Source organism: Nuphar pumila, chromosome 2 (genome assembly GCF_984573655.1).
Source record: "Nuphar pumila chromosome 2, dmNupPumi1.hap1.1, whole genome shotgun sequence".
In the NCBI taxonomy this organism is placed as follows: domain Eukaryota; kingdom Viridiplantae; phylum Streptophyta; class Magnoliopsida; order Nymphaeales; family Nymphaeaceae; genus Nuphar; species Nuphar pumila.
In genome coordinates, this window is record NC_143250.1 from 39859336 (window position 1) to 39879996 (window position 20661).

The 20661-nt window shown below is 38.3% G+C and overlaps 1 protein-coding gene across 1 annotated transcript; it reads right to left on the reverse strand.

Moving 5' to 3' along the window:
* Positions 1–296: 296 nt before the first annotated feature.
* LOC149845309 (putative serine/threonine-protein kinase PBL19) lies at positions 297–19845 on the reverse strand. The gene is made up of 5 exons (XM_089997562.1): positions 19706–19845; positions 19048–19532; positions 17945–18205; positions 15938–16060; positions 297–1292 (listed from the first exon to the last, which is right to left on the reverse strand). The coding sequence occupies exons 2-5, from the start codon at positions 19480–19482 to the stop codon at positions 684–686; spliced, it is 1428 nt and encodes a 475-aa protein (XP_089853688.1). The 5' UTR covers positions 19483–19532; positions 19706–19845; the 3' UTR covers positions 297–683.
* Positions 19846–20661: the final 816 nt, after the last annotated feature.

Here is a 20661-nt window from a genome sequence, read left to right on the forward strand (position 1 = left end):
GATCCGAGCAGATCCAGATCTAGACCTGACACTGACAACTCATAGTCGAATCATAATGCTATTACATGCCATTGGGGAAATAAAAGACAAGTTGGTGATTCCAAGAGTCCCCTACTGTCTTCAGCTGCTAGGCATGCATTTATCATGGGACTGAACCTCAAGAAATCTTCAGAACCCACTTGTAAAACAAGACGCTGAAGACAGACCATATATGTAACTCAGATAAAAAAAACCATGTACAAGAAACACAGACCAATCACACAATCTAATGAGCAGGTATGGGCTTCAAGATGACCTTGGGCCTATAATCTCTGTGATTCCGAAAATGTTCAATACAAAAAGTGCATGCTAGATTTATACACTGCTTCCAACTATTCAAGTTCACTTCTCAAAAAAGGAATATAAACACAAAAATGGGAATATTCTACTTTTACAAAGGTTTAGATAATGTACAGAATCTTGAAGAAATTAAGAATCACCACTTCAAACTCCAAGCTAAATTTTCAAACATGAGCCATTTACATTTTGAACAATATATCAAACCCAACACTGCACGGTGAACTCACAGATCTGAGGAGGATCATCTCCAAGCCTGAGGGGATAACATTTCTCCTTTTCTGTAGCCGCCACAATTGCATAGCAAGACTGACCAAAGAATCAATATGAACCATAGGAAAAAGCAACTATTCCTGTATCTGTTCCTCCTGATGTGGATGCTGGTGCTGTTGGTCTTGTTGTGACATCATCACAAACCTCCGCCGGCCAAAAACATGCCCATTTTCATTCCTCACTCTTGTCATATGAGAGATCTTCCTTGTCGAATTGTCAGATGCACTATCTTTACAGTCGGATGCACCGTCTTTATCCAGCCTCTCATCGGACTCAACAGCATCAGATTTAACAGGCTGAGGCATCATGTTCTGAGAGTCTCCACACTTGGAAATTTCAATAATCTCCTTTAAACTTTCAACCACCTTGCTCATCTCTGGGCGTTTTTTTGAAAACTTTGCTAGACAACTGTCTGCTAACTTGGCCATTCTCTGTGCAGCAGCAAGAGAATAATGATTTCCAAGTCTTGGATCAATTATCATATAGAATTTTCTACTATCAGCTGGGTACTCTTTCACCCACTCCAAAAGCTTCTGCTCATTTCTTGGACGGTTTCTTTCCACTGTTCTTCTACCTGTCAGGAGTTCATACAGCACAATTCCAAAGCTCCAAACATCACTCTTGGCTGTAAGGTGGCCAGTCTGAACGTATTCAGGTGCAGCGTAGCCAGGTGTTCCCACAACCTGCTCAACAGAAGTTGGCTCATGAATTTGTGGTTGACTGACATAAAAATTTACATTTTGAATGTAGGAAAGGGAACATTAATGATTCACAATTAAGCAAAATTAAAAACTGTTAAAATGCATTAAATATAATTATGTATATATATATATACTCAAATATATATATATATATATATATATATATATATATATATATATATTCTGTGTTATGTAATTTAGGTATATGACCAGGGGTACTTTTGATCATTTCACAAATGTAATATAGGGACTGCCCACTAGGGACAGTTTAGTGTTTTTATAGGATTTATTTTTTATGTAAAGTGTGAGGGCACTATGATTATCATGACCATAGAGTCATTGGGGATGGCTCTCAACGGCTATAAATATAGCCGTTATGAGAGTTGTATATAAAGAGAGCCTTCCCTCTCTTGTGGTTTAATGCTTCTTTAAGCATTTTGGAAATAATATTTATTTTTTATATTGGTGGTGTTCTCTTTTGAGAGGTTAATGTTCTTGGCCCTTTGTGACTTTAGTGTATTTGGCCCATAAGTGGCATTTGTATGTGTGCACATTTGTAGCCTTTTGGGGCATTGTTGTAGTGCATTTGATGTTTCATTTCATGGTTTTAGAGCAAGGAAGCTCTTAAAGGCGTGTGGACTCGTAAAGAAAATGTGTTGAAAGGAGGTGTTGTAAGCTCAAAAAAGTGCAAAGAAGCCTACAACATATCTACATCAACAAAGGGCACCACCTCTTCTTCTTATGTCTCTCTCTCTCTTACTCCTTCCATTCTTTTTCCTCTTCTTTTCCACTATGGCTGGTACAGAAATTGTAACAGTTAGTTCCCATCAAATTTGATGGGAAAAATTACAATATGTGGGCTGAGGTAGTTAAGAGAATTCTTATGGGCAAAGATATATGGCAATTTGTTGATGGTTCCACATTGGAACCACAACCAATTCTTACAAAAAGTGTTGTTGGAGAAGATGGTAAGTCTAAGGAAGAGAGCCTTAAAGGAATTGATAGAGAAAATGCTATGATTGAATATAAAAGTCTATAAAGAGTCGGAAGTAGATCTTGCTAAAGTCTTTTCCCTTTTCATGGGTAGTAGGAGCCTTGCTCAGACATACTTGAATTTGAAAGAGCCCATGAGGCTTGAGAATATGTTAGACAAACATATACCCAAAAAAATGTCTCACAAGTGGGATCTCAAAGATAAAATACATAATTGCAAGCAAGGTGATAAAATCGTGAGGGAATACTATAGTACCCCCAAAAGGATTTGGGATCAACTAGTCAAACATGAACCTATATGGGAAACTCTTAATGATGCTCAAGAATAGAAGAAATACAAACATGAGGAACAATTATTCCAATTCTTTAGAGGCCTTATATCCGAATTTGAACAAGTTCGGGTCAATATTATTCATAAGAAAAAACCTCTTCCTTTACATAAAATCTTGTCTAAAGTATGTATAGAATAGACAAGATTAAGATCTATGTTCAATTCTAAGGAGATTAAGGATAATGTGTTGGCCGCCTCAAGACCAAGTGCCAAAACAAATGTTTACAAACTACCATATTTTTCAAAGCTTTACTATGGGAGGCCTAGATATGATGACAACAAGAAACATAATAAATTAACATGTTATAACTGTGGAGAACCGAGCCATATTAAAGCCTTATTGTCCCAAATTCAAAGGAAGAGAAGACAAAAATGTGGCATCTGTGTGAGCGTCTTACAAAAAAAGAAGTGAGATAAATGAAGATTCAAAATCCATTAGAACCATGTTCTCTCAAATCATGGAAACCCTTCATCCACTAATCAAGAACTCCTCTTCCTCTCTTTCTAGAGCCGCAATTTCTACATCTTCGCCTCCTGATAAGGCCTTTTAGCTTTTGGATTTCAGAGTTTCATTTTATATGACTCCACATTATACTTCGTTTTTCGAGTGTTGCACTAATTCTATGTAAATTAATGTTTTTACCGCCACGAGGTCATGTTTTAACATAAAAAGCATTGAAATTTTTAAGTCATTTAAAATTTTTCATTTCAAAAGTTAGATTTGTCTTAAAACTAAATTTAAACCTCCTTTCCATTTTACAAATCACTAACCATGGTTGTAATGTCTCCTCATATAAAAAGTGTTTTGTACAGGTTCTCCAGTCCAGAAAGCATATTAGGGAAGGATATAGAGAAGGAAACCTTTAATACATGGATCATCTTTTTCTTCCAAAAAACAATTTTTGTTATAATGTTCAAAATGTGAAATTAGCTTTGTGGCATCAAAGACTAGGACATCTTAGCTTATCAAAATTATCTTATGTATCCCATTTGAACAAATTTTGTAATGAAAATTTTCATTACAAGGATTGTGTTTTTTAAAAAATGAAAGCTCTTTTCTTTACAAAAAAGACAGTTTTCTCTTTTAAATTGTTTGAATTAGTGCACTCGAACGTACAGAGACCTTCCCCTATCTTATTTAAAGGTGGTTTCTCTTATTATGTGATATTTGATGATGATTATACAAGATTTTAATAGATATACTTTCTTAGGCACAAGTACGAGGTTTTTGAAAACTTTAAAATTTTTTATAATTTTATCAAAAATCAATTTAAGACTGAAATTTCTACCTTTCAATCCGACTCTGGGGGAGAGTTTATGTCCAATGAGTTCAAAACCTAATTTGAAAATGATAAGATTATTCACCAAAGATAATGTGCCTATGCACCTCAACAAAACAGATTAGCAGAGAGAACATATAGGCACATAATCGAGACTACTAGAACTCTTTTAATTTCAAAAAATGTTCCAAAACAATTTTGGGTTGAAGCCTGTTTGATGGTTGTATATCTTATTAACAAACTTCCATCATCTAAGCTTCAAAACATTTTACTTTATGAAAAAGTTTTTAAACCTTTTTTATGTAAGTGTTTTGTTCTCACCAACAAAAATGATAAACTTTCTCCTAAAGCTATACCTTGTGCTTTCTTTGGATATGGGAAAACTAAAAAATGGTTCAAATACTTTGATTTCGAAAAAAAAAACTATATATATCAATGAATGTTTATTTTCTAAAAAATGAAAGCTTCTTTTAAAATGTGATTAAGAAGAATTTTGAATATTCGTTTTTACTTGAATTATTACCTCAAAGTAGTGTTGTTTCTTTTGAGGATGTTAGTAATAAAAAGCTTCAATTAAATCAGGATGGTGAAAATATTGAAGATGAAAGACCTAACATATTTCAATATAGAAGACGTGAAAATAATGCACTAGGAAGATACTCTACCTTAAAAACTCAATAGTTAAGACAAGTAAGAATATCATATAGGACTTCTAGATCTCCTGATAGGTTTGTCTTATATGAATCCTTTTCACTACAATATAGAGCTTGTTTAGCTAAAATTTTATCTTATTTTGAACTTGTCACATATAAACAAACAAAAGAATATCTCGAATGGATAAAAGCTATGAATGAAGAATTAGGAACACTCGAACAATCTACAACTTAAAAAATATCTGACTTGCCTAAAGGTAAGAAAACTATAAGTTGTAGATGAATTTATAAAGTTAAAACTAAGAGTGATCGGACCCTAGAAAGGAATAAAGTCAGGTTCGTTGCCAAAAGGTAGGAACAAGAATATGGGATAAACTATGATGAGACATTTGCATCAGTAGCTAGGATAACTTTAGTTAGGACTCTTACTGTTGTTGTTGTTAAATGTTGGCCTATCTACCAAATAGATATAAAAAATAAATTTTTTAATAAAAATTTAAAAGAAGTTTAAATGGATTCACCTCCTAGATATGAAGTTCCTTCTGGTAAGGTGCTTAGATTAAAAAAAGTTCTTTATGGTTTAAAAGAGACATCAAAAGCCTGGTATGACCGTTTTAGTTCTATTATGCTAAAGCTTGATTTTAAATTTTGTTATACTGATACTACTATGTTTACTAAGAAATCTGACGTAGGAATTGTAATTTTTCTTCTTTATGTTGATGTCATGATCATCACAGGTGAAGACAAACAGGGAGTAAAGCATATTAAATATATTCTTAAAAAATATTTTGAATTGACTGATCTTGGATTTCTTAATTTTTTTTTAGGAATTGAGGTTGTTTATTCTCTCAGGGGCTATGTCACACGGACTCGGCTAGGAGATCGACGCACCCGTGTCGACACGCCCCGACATGGGTGTGGCTTCAGACACAGGGCAGACTTGATCAACAAGTGTCAAACTCGGTCAACGCATCGAGGACGAGTCCGTCCACTTTATAGACTCGATCAACTTTGACTGAGCCTATTGTTGTCCATATTTAAAATTTATTTTGAACTCGGGTCGGGTCCGGATCCAGACCCAACCCGGATCCAAAATGTTTATCGGGGTCGGAGTCGAACCCTAAAGAGGCTACGTAGGGGGAGGGGCTTACGACATACCCCTCCCCGCCGATCTTTCCCTCTCCCCCAGCCATCCCTCGCTCCTCGTCCCCTTTAGTTTCGCCAACGACCCAGACCTCAACGACCGTAGCCGCAAGCAACGCCAGCCACCGGTCCTCTCAAGTATGCCCTCCCTCTTCTGTTCTTCTTCCTCTCCGTCCGGCAAGGGGCGGAGCCCCCTGCCTCGTCCCTGCCTCAGATTTGTTTTCAGACAAAGGGATGCCCCTGCGTCGGATTTGTTTTCCGGTAGGGGGATCCGCCCCCTACCTCAGTTTATTTTTCAGCAGGGGGCTCCCTTGCCTCAGATCTGTTTTTCGGCAGGGTGCTGCCCCTGCGTCGGATCTGTTTTCCAATAGGGGGCTCCGCCCCCTACCTCAGTTTATTTTGTCCCCTGCCTCATTCGTATTTTTCGGCAGGGGGCGGAGACCCCTGCCTTAGTTTATTTTTCGGCAGGGGGCTCCACTGCCTCAGATCTGTTTTCCGACAAGGGGCTCCACCCCCTACCTCAGTCGTAGGTTTTCGACAGGGGGTGAAGCCCGCCTTGGGTCTGTTTTCTGATAGAGGGCTCTCCCCCCCTGCCTCAATTTGTTTTTCCGGTAAGGGGCTGCCCCCTGCCTCAATCGCAGTTTTTCAACAGGGGGGCGGAGCCCCCTGCCATTGTTATTTTCTTTCAAGCACACAATTAAAAGGGTGGAGCCCTTGTTACTATTTTTTAAGTGTTTATTAACTTTATTTACATATTTTCTTTTTAGTTTTCACTTTTCAGATATAATGGCGAGTTCTAGTGGCAGTATCAATACAGTTGGTTCCAGTTCTAACTCTGAATTAGAAGTTTCTCAACTACTTTGGAGGCTTGTGACAAAAGAAATAAAAGCTAGTAATGGTGGGAATGTGCAGTTTCATTGTAATCTATGTACGACTGTTTTCACAGGTTCTTATACACGTGTGAAAGAACATCTTTTGCATATTCGTGGTCAAAGAATTAGGCCATATTTTGGGGTTGACAAAGACTTGTTAAAGCAATTAAAGAAAGAACAAGAGAAAGCTGAAAAGAAGAAAATTATAGAGATAAGAAGTAATTCGATTAATCTGCCTTTTGCTATTGTTAGTGATAAACAAAAAGAGTTTTTAAAGAAAAAAAAGATGAAAGGCAATAAAACAATACAAGGATCATTCAAAAACATGGCAAGAGCAGAAATTGATAAAAAGATTGGTCGATTCTTTTACTCAAGCTCAATTCATTTTAATGTAGCTAGAAGTCCTTACTGGAAAGATATGATTACATCTTTGGTTAATTGTAATTTGAGTGGTTATGTGCCTCCTAGTTCAGAAAAACTAAGAATAGTCGTTCATGCAGAGGAAAAAAATAGAATTGAAGACTTGCTAGAGACCCAAAAATTTGCATGGAAACGACATGGAGTGTCTACTGTTTCTGATGGGTGGACTGATATACAAAGGCGACCACTGATAAACTTCATTACTTACTCACTTAATGGGTCAATCTTTTTTAAGACTACTGACGCATCTGGAGAGTATAAAGATGTTGAATATTTAAAAATATTATTTGTTGAAGTGATAAAAGAAGTGGGTAAAGAAAGTGTGGTGCAAATCATTACTCACAACACTCTAGTTTGTAGTCGTGCAGGAATGAATTTGGCAAGTGAAGATACGTATTCACATATTTTTTGGACTCTTTGTGCAACACACATTTTAAATTTGACACTTAATAGTATATGCAATCCATCAAAAGATGATGCACATGCAAGTGAAATGTGTTTATGGATTGAGGAAATGGAGCATGATGTTCTAAATATTAAAAATTTTGTTGTAAACCATCATCATGCCCTTTTTATATTTAATAGGCATTCTGATCTCAAGTTACTGAAAGTTGCTGAAACTCGTTTTGCTTCTCTCATTGTTATGATGAAAAGAATAAGCAACTCAAGAATGCATTGATGATGATAGTGGCTGATAAAGATTGAGATTTTTATCGTACTGAAGATGATGCTAAGGCTCAAGCTATCAAAAAATGCATTTGTGATGATTTTTGGTGGGATAAAATTACATATTTTTGTTGAATTTACAGAGCCTATTTGAGAAATATTGAGAGAAGTTGACAGAGATGTAACAATGCTTCATAAAATTTATGAAATGTGAGACAATATGATTGAAAAAATTCAAAATATCATTTTTAAACATGAGAAGAAAGATGTTGCACTTGATTCAGAATTTTACAATCATGTAGTTTTAGTGAAAAGATGGGATAAAAGCAATACACCTTTGCATTGCATGGCACACTCCCTCAATCCAAAATATTATGCAAAAAAATGGTTGACAGCAGGTGTTGGTCGTGTTTCTCCAAATGAAGATCCTGAGATATCAAGGAACAGAATGATATGTTTGGGAAGATTTTTTAATAATCCTCACATGTTTAAGGTTGCAATTAGTGAATTTGGAAAGTTCTCTACTGAGAGATTTGATTCTTTAGCATCACTCGTGGCAAGAGACGAGGAAGATCCCCTTAATTGGTAGGCAACATATGGATCAGAGACACCAAATCTGCAATGTCTTGCAATGAAGTTATCCCAACCTGCTACATCATCGTGTTGTGAAAGAAATTAGAGTGCATATGCTCAAATTCACAACATTAAAAGAAACAAACTCACTAGTAAAAGAGCAGATGATTTGGTTTATGTTCACTCCAATCTACGATTAATTTATCACCGCACCAAAGATGAGTATAGGTACTTTTTTTTCTTTTGTATTCAAATATTTGTATTCAAAGTTTGAAGTTAGATACTAAGTTAGTCATATTTAGATACAATTATGGACCATCTAGGTATTGAGATGTAAATCTAGAAAATTTCGACTTGGAGGAAGAACATGATTTGCATACTCTCAATATGGACTACCTCGATCCTGTTCTTCCTTCTAATTCAGACGATGAGGTAGATTTATGATAAGTTTTGTTGTTATCACACTCACAAGCTTATTTATGTCTTATATTTTGGTAAGTTTGTGTTGTTACCTAAGTCACAGGGACTCGGCAAAGCAGGTGTCGCACCCGCATCGACGCGACGTGGGTGCACATGCGCGTGCAGCACCCAGTGCTGTCAACACGACCCTGGGTGCGGTCAATGCACCTAGGGTCATTTTCATCCAATTTTCGAACGTAAAAAAAAATTTGTTGCCCGATCAAAAGGGGCTGTGAAAGAGGATTAGGGCAAAAAAAATTTGCCCTAATCCTCTCCTTTCCTCTCCTCTCCTGCACAGCTCCGCTCTCTCGCTCGCCTCCTCTCCTCTCGACGTCGCGTAGGGGAGCCTGATGCCACCTCCTCCTCTCCCTCGTCGCAAGTACCCTCTCGCTCTCTCTTGCTCTCTTGTTGGGTCGGCAGGGGAGTGGTCGAGCCCCCCCTGCTCCCTCTCGCTCTCTTGTTGGGTCAGCAGGGGAGTGGTCGAGCCCCCCTGCTCCCTCTCACTCTCTTGTTGGGTCAGCAAGGGAGGGGTTGATCCCCCCTGCTCCCTTTGTCTCCTCTCCGACTCCCTCTACTCTCCGCCGACGCTGCCGCTGACCGCTTCATCGCCGCAGACCGTTTCGTCACCGACCGCTCCAGGTATGCCCCCGACTCCCTCTGCTCTCCTCCTCTCCTCTACTCTCTGTCTTCCCTCTTAGAACGTTGGGGTCTGTGTGCACACAACTTGTGCTTTTTTGGGTCTCTATGTTTGCTTTCCCTTTGTCGCAGCGGAATCGTGTCCCTACTCGGTGCTAATGGCTCAACTGCAAGGTTCCTTATGCATCTTGCCAGAGGGCTTGGACATGCGGTTTGGCAGGCCACACTGTAGCGTTCTGTCGTTGTTGGTTCCCTTGCCGCTATGTGGACTTTCGGATGTTCGGTATATGTTGGCTCAGGTGGGGAGTCGATACAGCCCTCCTTCCTGCACTGATATTTTCAATGTCGAAATCCTGCCAGTAGTTATATGCTTGTCTCAAAGATTAAGCCATGCATGTGTAAGTATGAACTAATTTAGACTGTGAAACTGCAAATGGCTTATTAAAACATTTTTTTTAACTGATAACTGATAAAACTTAAAATATATATATAGCTGAGTCCCCGTGTCCAAAATTTTTGAAATTGTGTCGCACCTGTACCCGCACTCATGTGACATAGCGTAGGAGATATTTACTTTCTCAAACCAAGTTTGTTATGATATTATTGACAAGTCATGCATTACTGATGAAAAAAAGTGGATACCCTTGAAGTTATTAATGCTAAGATGAAAATTGATAATGGGACACCTTTGGATGATCCTATTCTGTATCGCCAAATGATTGGTGCCTTGACTTGTCTACTCATTACTATGCTTGATATTGAGCATGCAGTTTATACTGCTAGCCAATTCCAACATTCTTCCACCATAGTTCACACGAGTGCTATGCTGATAATTGTTAGATATTTACAAACATCTACTTTTAGAGGTCTTTTGTTATCTTCTTCTTCCTCTCTTGAAATGATTGCTTATTATAACTCAGATTGCTGAGGAGATCCAAATGATTGACGCTCAACTATTGACTTTTGTGTGTTTTTAGGTGATTTTCTGGTGTCGTGGAAGTACAAAAAACAACAGAAAGTATCATTATCATCAATTGAAGTTGAGTGTCGTGCAATGGCTACTACAACATCAGAGATCGTTTGGTTGCGAAGATTACTTAAAGACATGATCGTTCATCTTCCGACATCCTCGAGACTGTGTTGTGATAATAAAAGTGCAATATACATAGTCATCAACCATACATTGCATGAAAGAACTAAACATATAAAAATAGATTGCCACTATATGCGTAAAAAATTCTGAAAAAGATCATTACCCTATCATATGTTACTTTTAAGTATCAGCTAGCAGACTTCTTCACCAAAGCGCTTCCATCACCTAGATTTTACTTTCTTCTTGACAAACTTTCAGTTATCACATCGTAAGTTTGAGGAGGGTGTTAAAATGTATTAAATATAATTATGCATATATATAAATATATAATTATATTTTGTGTCATGTAATTTAGGTATACGACCAGGGTATTTTGGTCATTTCACAAATGTAATGGGGGATGTACACTAAGGACAATTGAGTCTTTTTATAGGATTTATTTTTTATGTCTTTTATGTAAAGTGTGAGGGCACTATGGTCATCATGACCATAGAGTCGTTGGGATAGCTCCCAACGACTCTTGGGAGCTCCCCTATGAGAGTTGTATATAAAGAGGGCCTCCCGTCTTGTGGTTTAATGCCTCCTTAAGCATTTTGAAAATAATATTTATTTTTTATATTGGTGTTCTTCCTCTCTTTTTAGAGGTTTATGTTCTTGGCCCTTTGTGGCTTTGGTGTATTTGGCCCATAAGTGGCATTTATATTTGTGTATGCACATTTGTAGCCTTTGGGGAGCATTGTTGTAGTACATTTGTTGTTTCTTTTCAAAAACTGCATGGAAATATTGAAACTTTCAAGGTTCCCATAATCATAAATATGATCAATCAACAAAAAATTGATGCACTTTTTGATATTCATTACAAAATATATGGCAGAAGCTCTTGTCCCTTTGGAGGTATCAGAGATACATAGTAATTGTTGGCTCCCTTTGTCTCATTGTGCTTCCAACTATTTTAAAATTTCTCCAGCATTTTGACATCAGATTTATGAAGTGATGGATGCATCAAAGAATGTAGTATTCACTCAACTGAAAATGTCCCTTTAAAAAAATTTTAAAGGACAACCGTCTGGGTTGCCCGAGTGGTAGCGGGTCGGGGGAGAAGGTGCTGACCCCTTTGTCCATGTTTGACTCCCACCGGATGTGAGGGTGACTTTCACCGGTAGGCTCCGTAAGGGCTACGGTGTTGGTGATCCCACTAGCAGATAACCCTCTTCGGTGGGGAATTTTGTCATAAAAGAAAAGAAATTTAAAAGAATTAACTGCATCACATTGGTATGCATCACCAAATCCTTTTAATTTTCTGATTTTTGGAAAAAATAGAAAGAAAAATTAGATGTTTTCACGGAAAAAAATCAAATTGCTGTAGTTTCTGTCATTGCAGTGGAAGGTAAAGGAGTTGTTGCAGTCTAGTTCAACTTCGTATAGCGAGACACGCTGCAACCCTCTGGTGGAATGAGAATAAGATCTAATCAGAACTTCAATATTTATAGATTCATTCCAATCCTATCCAAGAAACAAATACACTCATTGATGAGGCAGTTATCTCCTCATATTAAACCTCCAAACAAGGAGCAACACCACAGGAATATACTTATTAAAAATCCACCTCTTCCTCTAACTAGGGGTGTCAATGGGTCGGGTTTGACTAGGACCCGAGCCGTACCAAACCTTATAGGGTTTGGTGATAAATAGGAAGGCCCAATTAGAATCCGGGTCGGACCTGAAGGGTCCGATTAATATATAGAGCCGGGTATGGTTTTTGAAATTTCATACCAGACCCATGCCCGACCCGAGTTCCAATTAAGATCCGCAATTTTTCAATGTAAAAATGATAAAAATATTATTTTACCAGGTATGGTCTGGGTCTGGTTCATGTAATCCTTATAGGATCCGGGCTATGTCACACAGACTCTTCTAACATGGCACCGCACCCGCGTCGCACCCGCTGGGTGCGACACTTGGACACAGCTTCCTTTGTGTTAGGTGAATTCAACCACACTGAGGTCCATTTCTATCCAAAAGTAGATTCAGTTAACCCTAATCAAGTCCATTTTTATCTAAATTATATATATAAATACATAAATGCACATAAATACACATAGTGTTAACTTAAAACTGTTAAAAATTATATATATCCTCCCCGCACCCCCCGCACACAAGTTTTTTTAAAGTGCCGCATCCGCACCCGTACCCGCACCCGCACCTATGTGACATAGGATCCGGGTATGGTTTCTCTTATGGTGGGTCCAATTAGACCTGGGTATGTTAAGATTATGTAATATCGTGTAAGGGTACTTCAATCATTTTTGTACCTTAGTGTATATTGTTATTACCCCTTATGTGCAGGGGTATTATTGTACACTAACGATATATATACATATGGGCGTGGACCTTGCTCACATATCTCGCTCTTTTCTCTCTCTCTTATATTCTTGTGTGTTTACAAGTAGGGGTGTCAACGGGACGGGTTTGGTTCAGACCTAGGTGGTACTAGACTTGGACCTGTTTTCAGACATGATATTGGGTCTGGACCAGAGTCTAATCGAGTTCACTATAAGAAAAACCATACCTGAACCCGATAATAACAACATGAACCAGACCCGGACCAGACCCGGTAAAACCATATTTTTTATCATTTTTACATTGAAAAATTGCAGGTCTTAATCGGAACTCGGGTCAGGTCAGGTCTGGTATAAAAATTTACAAACTATACCCAGGTCCATGTATTAATCGGACCCGGGTCTTAATCAGGTCTTATTATTTATCACTATACCAGAACAGTATAGGGTTTGGTTTGGGTCAGGTCCGGGTAAACCCAACCCATTGACACCCTATCATAGTATCAAAGCCAAGTGATGAGATTATTGATGCAACACATTTTTTTGTAGCTTAGTTGGGGCACTACAGTACCTGACCTTCACTGGTCTAGACATGGTCTTTGCTGTAAATCAGGTCTCTCAATTTATGCATGAGCCCAGGAAAAGTCACATGGAGGCGGCCAAAAGAATACTGAGGTATATTAAAGGGATTGTTACGGATGGACTGGTGTATAGAAGACATCCCAACAAAAGCACAAATCTTTCTCTTGTAATACAGATCTTGTGACCAGGTCTGTGAGAGGGTATGGAGTATTTAGTGGCAGTCATCTTATCTCATGAGCCAGTCGCAAGGAACAAACTGTGGCACTGTCTAGTACAAAAGCGGAATACAGGGCGATGGCAGCTGTCATTGCAGAAGTCCTATGAATAAGCCATCTTCTCTTCTCCCTCCGACAACCTGTCACTAGATCCCTATTGTTTTGTGACAACAGGAGTGCCATTGTCCAATATTTCATACGGGAAAATGTTGAAAGCAAGGAGATTCAGCCCCTTTTTATCAAAGGTGATGAACAAGTAGCTGACTTATTTACCAAACCATTGACATGTGCTCGGCATTAGTTCCTTAAGAGAAAACTTTCCATGGCTATCACGAGTGACCCATATTCAGTTTGAGGGGGCATGTTAAGATTATGTAATATCGTGTAAGGGTACTTCAGTTATTTCTGTAGCTTAGTGTATATTGTTATTACCCCTTATGTGCAGGGGTATTATTGTACACTGATAAACACACGAACCTTGCTCACATATCTCTTCCTCTCTCTCTTATTTTCTCATGTGGTTGCAAGGCATGGTTCTAGAGTGCCATTTCTATCAGGGTCCGGACCCGGTACCATCATCTCAACTCTGGTTTGGGCCTGGTTCCGAACCAAACCCAACCCATTGACACCCCTACCTCTAACCATTCATCAAAGTAAAAAGATCCTAATGAAAATCTTGTGGTATGCAGTCATTGGTTGAACTTTCTCTTCTCCAACTGAGAAGGAACCATCCAGCAAAAACAGAGATGCCAATATTTCATAGGGATGTCTGGTAGATGCCTTCATAATAGCAAGACAAGGCACCTTGCAGATGAAATGAATGGTCTGTAACCATTATCTAGACTTTTGATTCAGATTATGCCCGCTGACTAGGCATCACATCAGAGCAACCCCTCTTCCTCATGAGGTAGTCCACTACTTCAGATTACTTCCAAAGTTGGTCTCTCACATCAGCATCCAAAAATTGTAGGAGATTAATAAAGATGAAAATTTATGACATGATTACCTGTATTATTAGCTAGCATGAAAATGAACCAGTAACAGGCCTTAAAATATCCTTACCGGTACTCATAAGAAACAGTAGAACTCTATACTATATCTAGCTCAACTCTAATTCTTATCTGCCTTTCAATTTTCATGCCAGCAAAAACTGAATGCATAGATAGGAATGAATATAATGCCATTTTTACATATTAGAAATACAATACCCAGATTATGGCTGATCTATCATACATATAGGTGAAGCACTATCACCTATGCTGATATCAAGAATAGAAGTGCATAATTCAATAAAAATAGATAATTTGCCATAACCCACGATTCTCATGGAAAAGTGTACATATTACAAGAGTAGAACTACTGCACAAGATAAAAAGAAAAGAAAAATAAAGAATTTCTTTTTGACCTCTGCATTCTCCTATTGATAACGTTTTTGTTCCCTTCTATTTCACCACCTTTTTGACAGAGCAATAATGGTGTTACTTTGCTGCTGTTGATCCATGTACAGCAGCTGTCAATAGCACATGGTCCGCCATCAGCACAATAAGCATCATTCTTTTTCTTTTTCAGACTAGCAAGAACCATTAGGAGGGCAAATGAAAATTGCTACAGACATTGTCTAATTTCCAAAGTTACTGGAAGCTTCTAAAAATCTCAGAAGTTCACTTCCCAGGAAGCTTGCTTCAAAAGTGTGAAACCACACACTTCTTCCATGCTTCCAAAACTTTATGAGAGAACTAGGTACCTTGTACTTTTAACCGTTCCTAGATCCCTTCAGAAATTTCATGTATCTGACTCTTTTGCTTGCAAATAATGGGGGTTTACTCTAGAATATCAGACTTGGACTGGTTCATGTATATTTCTACCCAACCAGAATCCATTCACTTGGATCTGGTAGACAGGATCAAATTACCCAAACCTGGATCCACTCTTCATATATCCACTAAAATTTGGACCTAGACCTGGTATGGGTTCCTTGTGGAGCTATCTGGAAAGAGACACACTTAGATCTGGCCTATGCCTTGACAATTTTAAATGAGCCTCAATATTAATCAAAAGCAATCCTTAACAATTGTCAGCTTATACACAAATCCAGCTATTCTAAACAAAATTAATATTGAAAGGCTCCTGGGGATCTGAGTTCCCAAGGTGCTTCTTTCCAAAAGGTTAGCTTAACCCATGTCCACAAATTGAATTGAATCTCCAACTTGGAGGGACAATTATCATAAATTTAAAAATTTTGAAATCAAGAATGATAGACCTGCAGGACTCATATATTATGTGCTAGCTATTAGTCGTAAACAGACATTTAAATAATTAATGAACTAAATAGAAAGCACACTATATTGCTCAGACAATCGAGGTATACATACAGCTGTGGTTACATGAGTGCGCCCCTCTGTTGGCCCCTCTCTAGCAAGACCAAAGTCTGACAGCTTTGGCCTGAAGTCCATATCTAATAACACATTTGATGCTTTGAAGTCTCTGAATATGACCTGCAAAAGTATTAAATACTAATCCAGTCATTTGCAAGCACAACTGATAACTGCACATGCTGCGGACATTCTTTGTTCTTCCATGCTTCACCAGTCAGTGATAAATTACAAAATTAACTCTTACCATTCTAATGATCTAGCATACATAACAACAATGCCTTTTTCGTGCACTATTTCTCTTCTTAGACAAGTGAGAGATCACCACAGAAAATTTTAAACCCAACCCTCCAAGCAAGATTGAGTGACTCCAAAAATCCAGCCATCACACTTGAACTTCTAAAATCTGTTCTATTCCAAGTGATTATCACAAAAAAACTCTTGGAGCTAAAAGAGAAATGAGTGTGGATTCAGAAATTTCCCAAGTTTTAGTGTTAGTTTTGACTTTTGAGTACCTTGACATTTGCTTATGCCACAAAACTAACTTCGTTGATAATACCATAACCACGAACCCCTTACATGGGAAACTAACAATTTAGTTTGTGTTAGCTTCACCTAGCAAAGCGCTTCAGTGAATAACTGCAAAAATTCAGAAATACTGCCACAAAGAAAGAGGTTAGGAAGCAAAAGCATGCCTGGAGAAAGTAGTTATTGAGATTTACATGGAAAAAAACAGGATTATATGTCATGTCTCTTTTGTTTTTCTTGTGAGGAAAAGAAAGCAGGGGATAAGGCACCAGTGCGTAGAACATTAGTAAAAAAAAGGCATATTTCGGGAAACAACACCAAGCAAGCAAACAAAAAGCTTGAAATGACGCTATGCTTATATGCCATATTAATATATTTAAAACATCTACAAAATTAAAACATTTTAACCAACATATGCAACTGCAAAATTATTAGAGCAACCCCGCAAAAAGGGGGAGAAAGGAACTCCAGTCTCTGCTTCGAAAAATTATTAAAGGGACACAACACCCAAGACATGAAGACTAGGAACAACTAGAAAACGGAGAACTTGCGAAACCCAAAGCCTAAAAACCCACCAAGAGAAATACAACATAATGTATATAACTGTGTATCTCTTAAATATTCTATTAAAATAACACAAAAATTGTCCCAACTCAACCCTGAACAAATTAAGCACATTTTCATACTTTGTTAACCTTAAATTTCTCAACCATAACACTTTCAATGGCTACGTGAAAACAGTGCAAATATCAAACACAGGTTACACATGGTTAGGAATGAAAACAGGTTGGACTCAAGTCGGATGTAGGTGTTACCAAATCCGGCCAATCAGATATGCCCCAATCGGAGTCGGATTCAGATTCGGGTTCAAACAAAACATGACACAAACAGAATCCGACTGCCTAAATAGAAACCGAATCCGAACCAGAATCTGATTAAGGAGGCGATTTGGGTCAGTTCTGTTTCAAGTTTATCAAAATTTATTTCCCGCACAACTATCACAAGCATTCAACCGGGCGGGTGGTTATCCTTACATTGCATAGGGCGCTGTCTCGTCACATCAGGGGTTAAACTCTCGCTAGCATTTTTGTACTTTTTAAGTAGTATAAGAATCCAACCGGATTCTCTAAAGAACCTGAATCCGACTCCGACTCCAACTCCAATGGAGCAAAACCGAATCTGACCCGATTGGTTAATCGGATTCATTTTTTTTACTGAATCCGACTAAACGGGTTCAGGTCAGTCAGATATCCAACCCAAACCCATACTGTTGACATCCCCACAGATAGTGCACTGGTGAGAAAAGAGTCGGCTAATTTCAACTTTAGCAAGTAAACATCCATATCAAACCAGAACAAAAATTCATAGAATCAGTTATCAGTATGAATTAGATGAACATCCCTATTCAACATAAAGTGATGGCAAAAGATAAGAATGTAATCATGATAAATATGCAAGATAGTTTGTGACCAAGAATACCTGGACTTCCAACTCTTCATGGAGATAGGCCAACCCTTGAGCTGTACCCAGTGCCAATTGTAGTCTCTTATCCCATGAAAGAACAGGAAAAATCCTGTTAAACAGGTGGTCATCAAGGCTTCTGTTTGGCATAAATTCATACACCAACAATCGCTGGATCCCTCTTTCCCCATCAACAGCACAATATCCCATGAGTTTTACCACATTTGGATGATCAGCTATACCAAGAAGGTGAACTTCCGCCACCCATTCCTTGTGACCCTAACATAGAAACATACAAAAGATTTAGGTCAAGCTTCACCAAGAATGGGTAAATTCTTGGGAAAGATAAGCTGGGCACAATTTCTTTTTCTTCATTAGAGGAGAACCGGGTTTTGTTGATTTTAAGAAGGGAGTACAAAAGGGTGTAAAAAAGACACAAAATACATAAGAAATTATATCACGTTCAAATCATGAGCTCTCAAAATAGATACGAAAATATGGCAACCTGTATTAAGTAGATTCCTCCATTTAAGTGCCACACCATGCTGAACACTTCCCAAACATGGACACCACAGTCCTAAGGTCTAAGGTCTCAAACATTTCAGTTTACTCTCTCTCTTTTAGCTCCAACTGCAGATTAACTATTAATAGCCAACACTGCCATCATAGCTGATGACTAATTTCAGTAATGATATTCAAAACTACTTTAGCCTGAACTAAGTTCCTCTAATATTCAATCAATATGAATTATTTCTAATTCTACGACATGCAAGCCATTCAATTCTAAGCCAATATTGAACTGTGGAGAGAATCTCTCAAAGAACAATAAATTCTTTTTAAAACGCTACTGATACGACTAAACCCATGAAGGATCAGATGACAACTTCATCGATTTCTCACAAACCAAACCCATGTAATAACACAAACTCCATCCGGATTTAGTATATTTGACAAAGAAACCCATCAAAATTTGCCAACAATAATTCACGAAAGCAACAGCCAGCAGCAAGAACAACAAATTTTTGCCCATAATTAGATGCCACAGAAATAGAATTTGTTCCACTCGAAGACAAAAAAGAATCCTAAAAACTGTTCGCAGAATTCATGAATTCAATCAATACCTGGAAACCATTCCTGTTGAGTCTCTTCACCGCAACAAGAATCTGATCGCCCGATCCATCAGCAGGCTTGATGTACCCTCTATACACGGACCCGAACCCACCCTCCCCGATCTTCAATTCGGGCGAGAAATTGCTCGTCGCCGCCTTCAGTTCCGCGATGGTGAACACCTGCAGATTTCGCGCTCTCTCCTCGTAGAGCTCCATGACGCTCCGCTGCAACGACGAGGTTTCCGACCCCCCCGTCTTCTCCTCCGAAGACCCCGTTTTATCTGATCCCCCTGTCTTCTGCCCTTCATTGGACGAGCTCTTCGTTTCCGCCTTCGAGCTCTTAGAATTCGTCGACACCACTGTCGAATGCTTCCCACCCCACTTCAAATTCGAGAGATTCGACTTCAACACTTCGGGGATCTCCTTCAAGAATCCAAAGCACGTCATTTTCGCCACAGTGGATCAATTTTCCTCACAAAAGAAATTGTAGGTATCATCTGGAACGAACCAAAAGGGAAGGAAAACCGTGAGAGAGGTTCTCACCCAAATCAGAAAACCCCAAAAAAAGAAGAGGAAAGGATTGGTGGGTATGGTGGGAAAGAAGGGAAAAAGAAAAAATGGAGGGGAGGGAAAGAGCTGGAAACGGGGAGGAGGGGTTAATGGATTTCACCTGCCCCGCTTGAAGAGTACACTGGGGAGCGTTGTTGGTGAGAGGGAACGGCGGTCCATGGCAGACCAGGAAGGAGGAGCAGCGAGGTGTCTCCGCAGACGTAAGTTGTAATGCCGTTCGACGGCGCACGCCTCCCTTTCTCTCTCTCTTGTGACTCAGGAGCTGAACTCTCCACCACAGGCTGCTTGACTAATAGTTAAATTATATTAAGTAATCATTTCTTATGCTCTGTAACCAATGGTGAATCCATACGTTAAAAGACGGTGGATAACTAAGAATTTAACCGATGAATAGTTGTTATTTGAGTATTTATTAATATAAATAAAAATAAAATAAATTATTTTTAATTACTTTAAAAATGAGTATTTATTATATATATATATATATATAGAGAGAGAGAGAGAGAGAGAGAGAAAAGTAGGTGTCTGCCGCTTTTTGTGTCTATGGAGTTTTTGTATGATCGATTGACTAGGAAATCACATTTGGATAATGTTTATTTTTAGAAAAAAATAATTTTTAAGCATTGAATATTTTTTAAAATTGTAAAGCATTGATTTTTAAATCTTATAAAAACCTAACTTGGTGTTAGAATGGGACGATTCAAAAGTCGATTCCCACAAAATCAAGCATGTAAATCACAGCTCAAATTTTAGAAAAACTAGAAACAATCTTTACAAAATTAGGTATGCACAAAAATGCATCAGACACCTACCTTTATATATATATATATATATATATATATATATAAAGAGAGAGAGAGAGAGAGAGAGAGAGCATTGTGACCCACCAACCATTGATCTTACAGGAGGCTAAGAGAAAGATAAAAGGGAAAAGAAAACCCTCCTGAAATCGGCCAGCTTCAATGGGGCTTGTCCACCTACAATAAGACTAAGTTCTCAAGATAGCTGGAAAACTAGGGAGTGTTTGAACGGAACCCACCCGAACGAGGACTGACC

What these genes read in the sequence shown, in the direction of transcription:
- LOC149845309 (XM_089997562.1), bottom strand. Translation starts at nt 19,482, where the DNA reads ATGACGTGCTTTGGATTCTTGAAGGAGATCCCCGAAGTGTTGAAGTCG. An exon ending in TCAACAGGAATGGTTTCCAG is followed by an intron (nt 18,206 to 19,047) that starts GTATTGATTGAA and finishes TTTCTATGTTAG; the next exon opens with GGTCACAAGGAATGGGTGGC. An exon ending in GCACTCATGTAACCACAGCT is followed by an intron (nt 1,293 to 15,937) that starts GTATGTATACCT and finishes TCTGTTGAGCAG; the next exon opens with GTTGTGGGAACACCTGGCTA.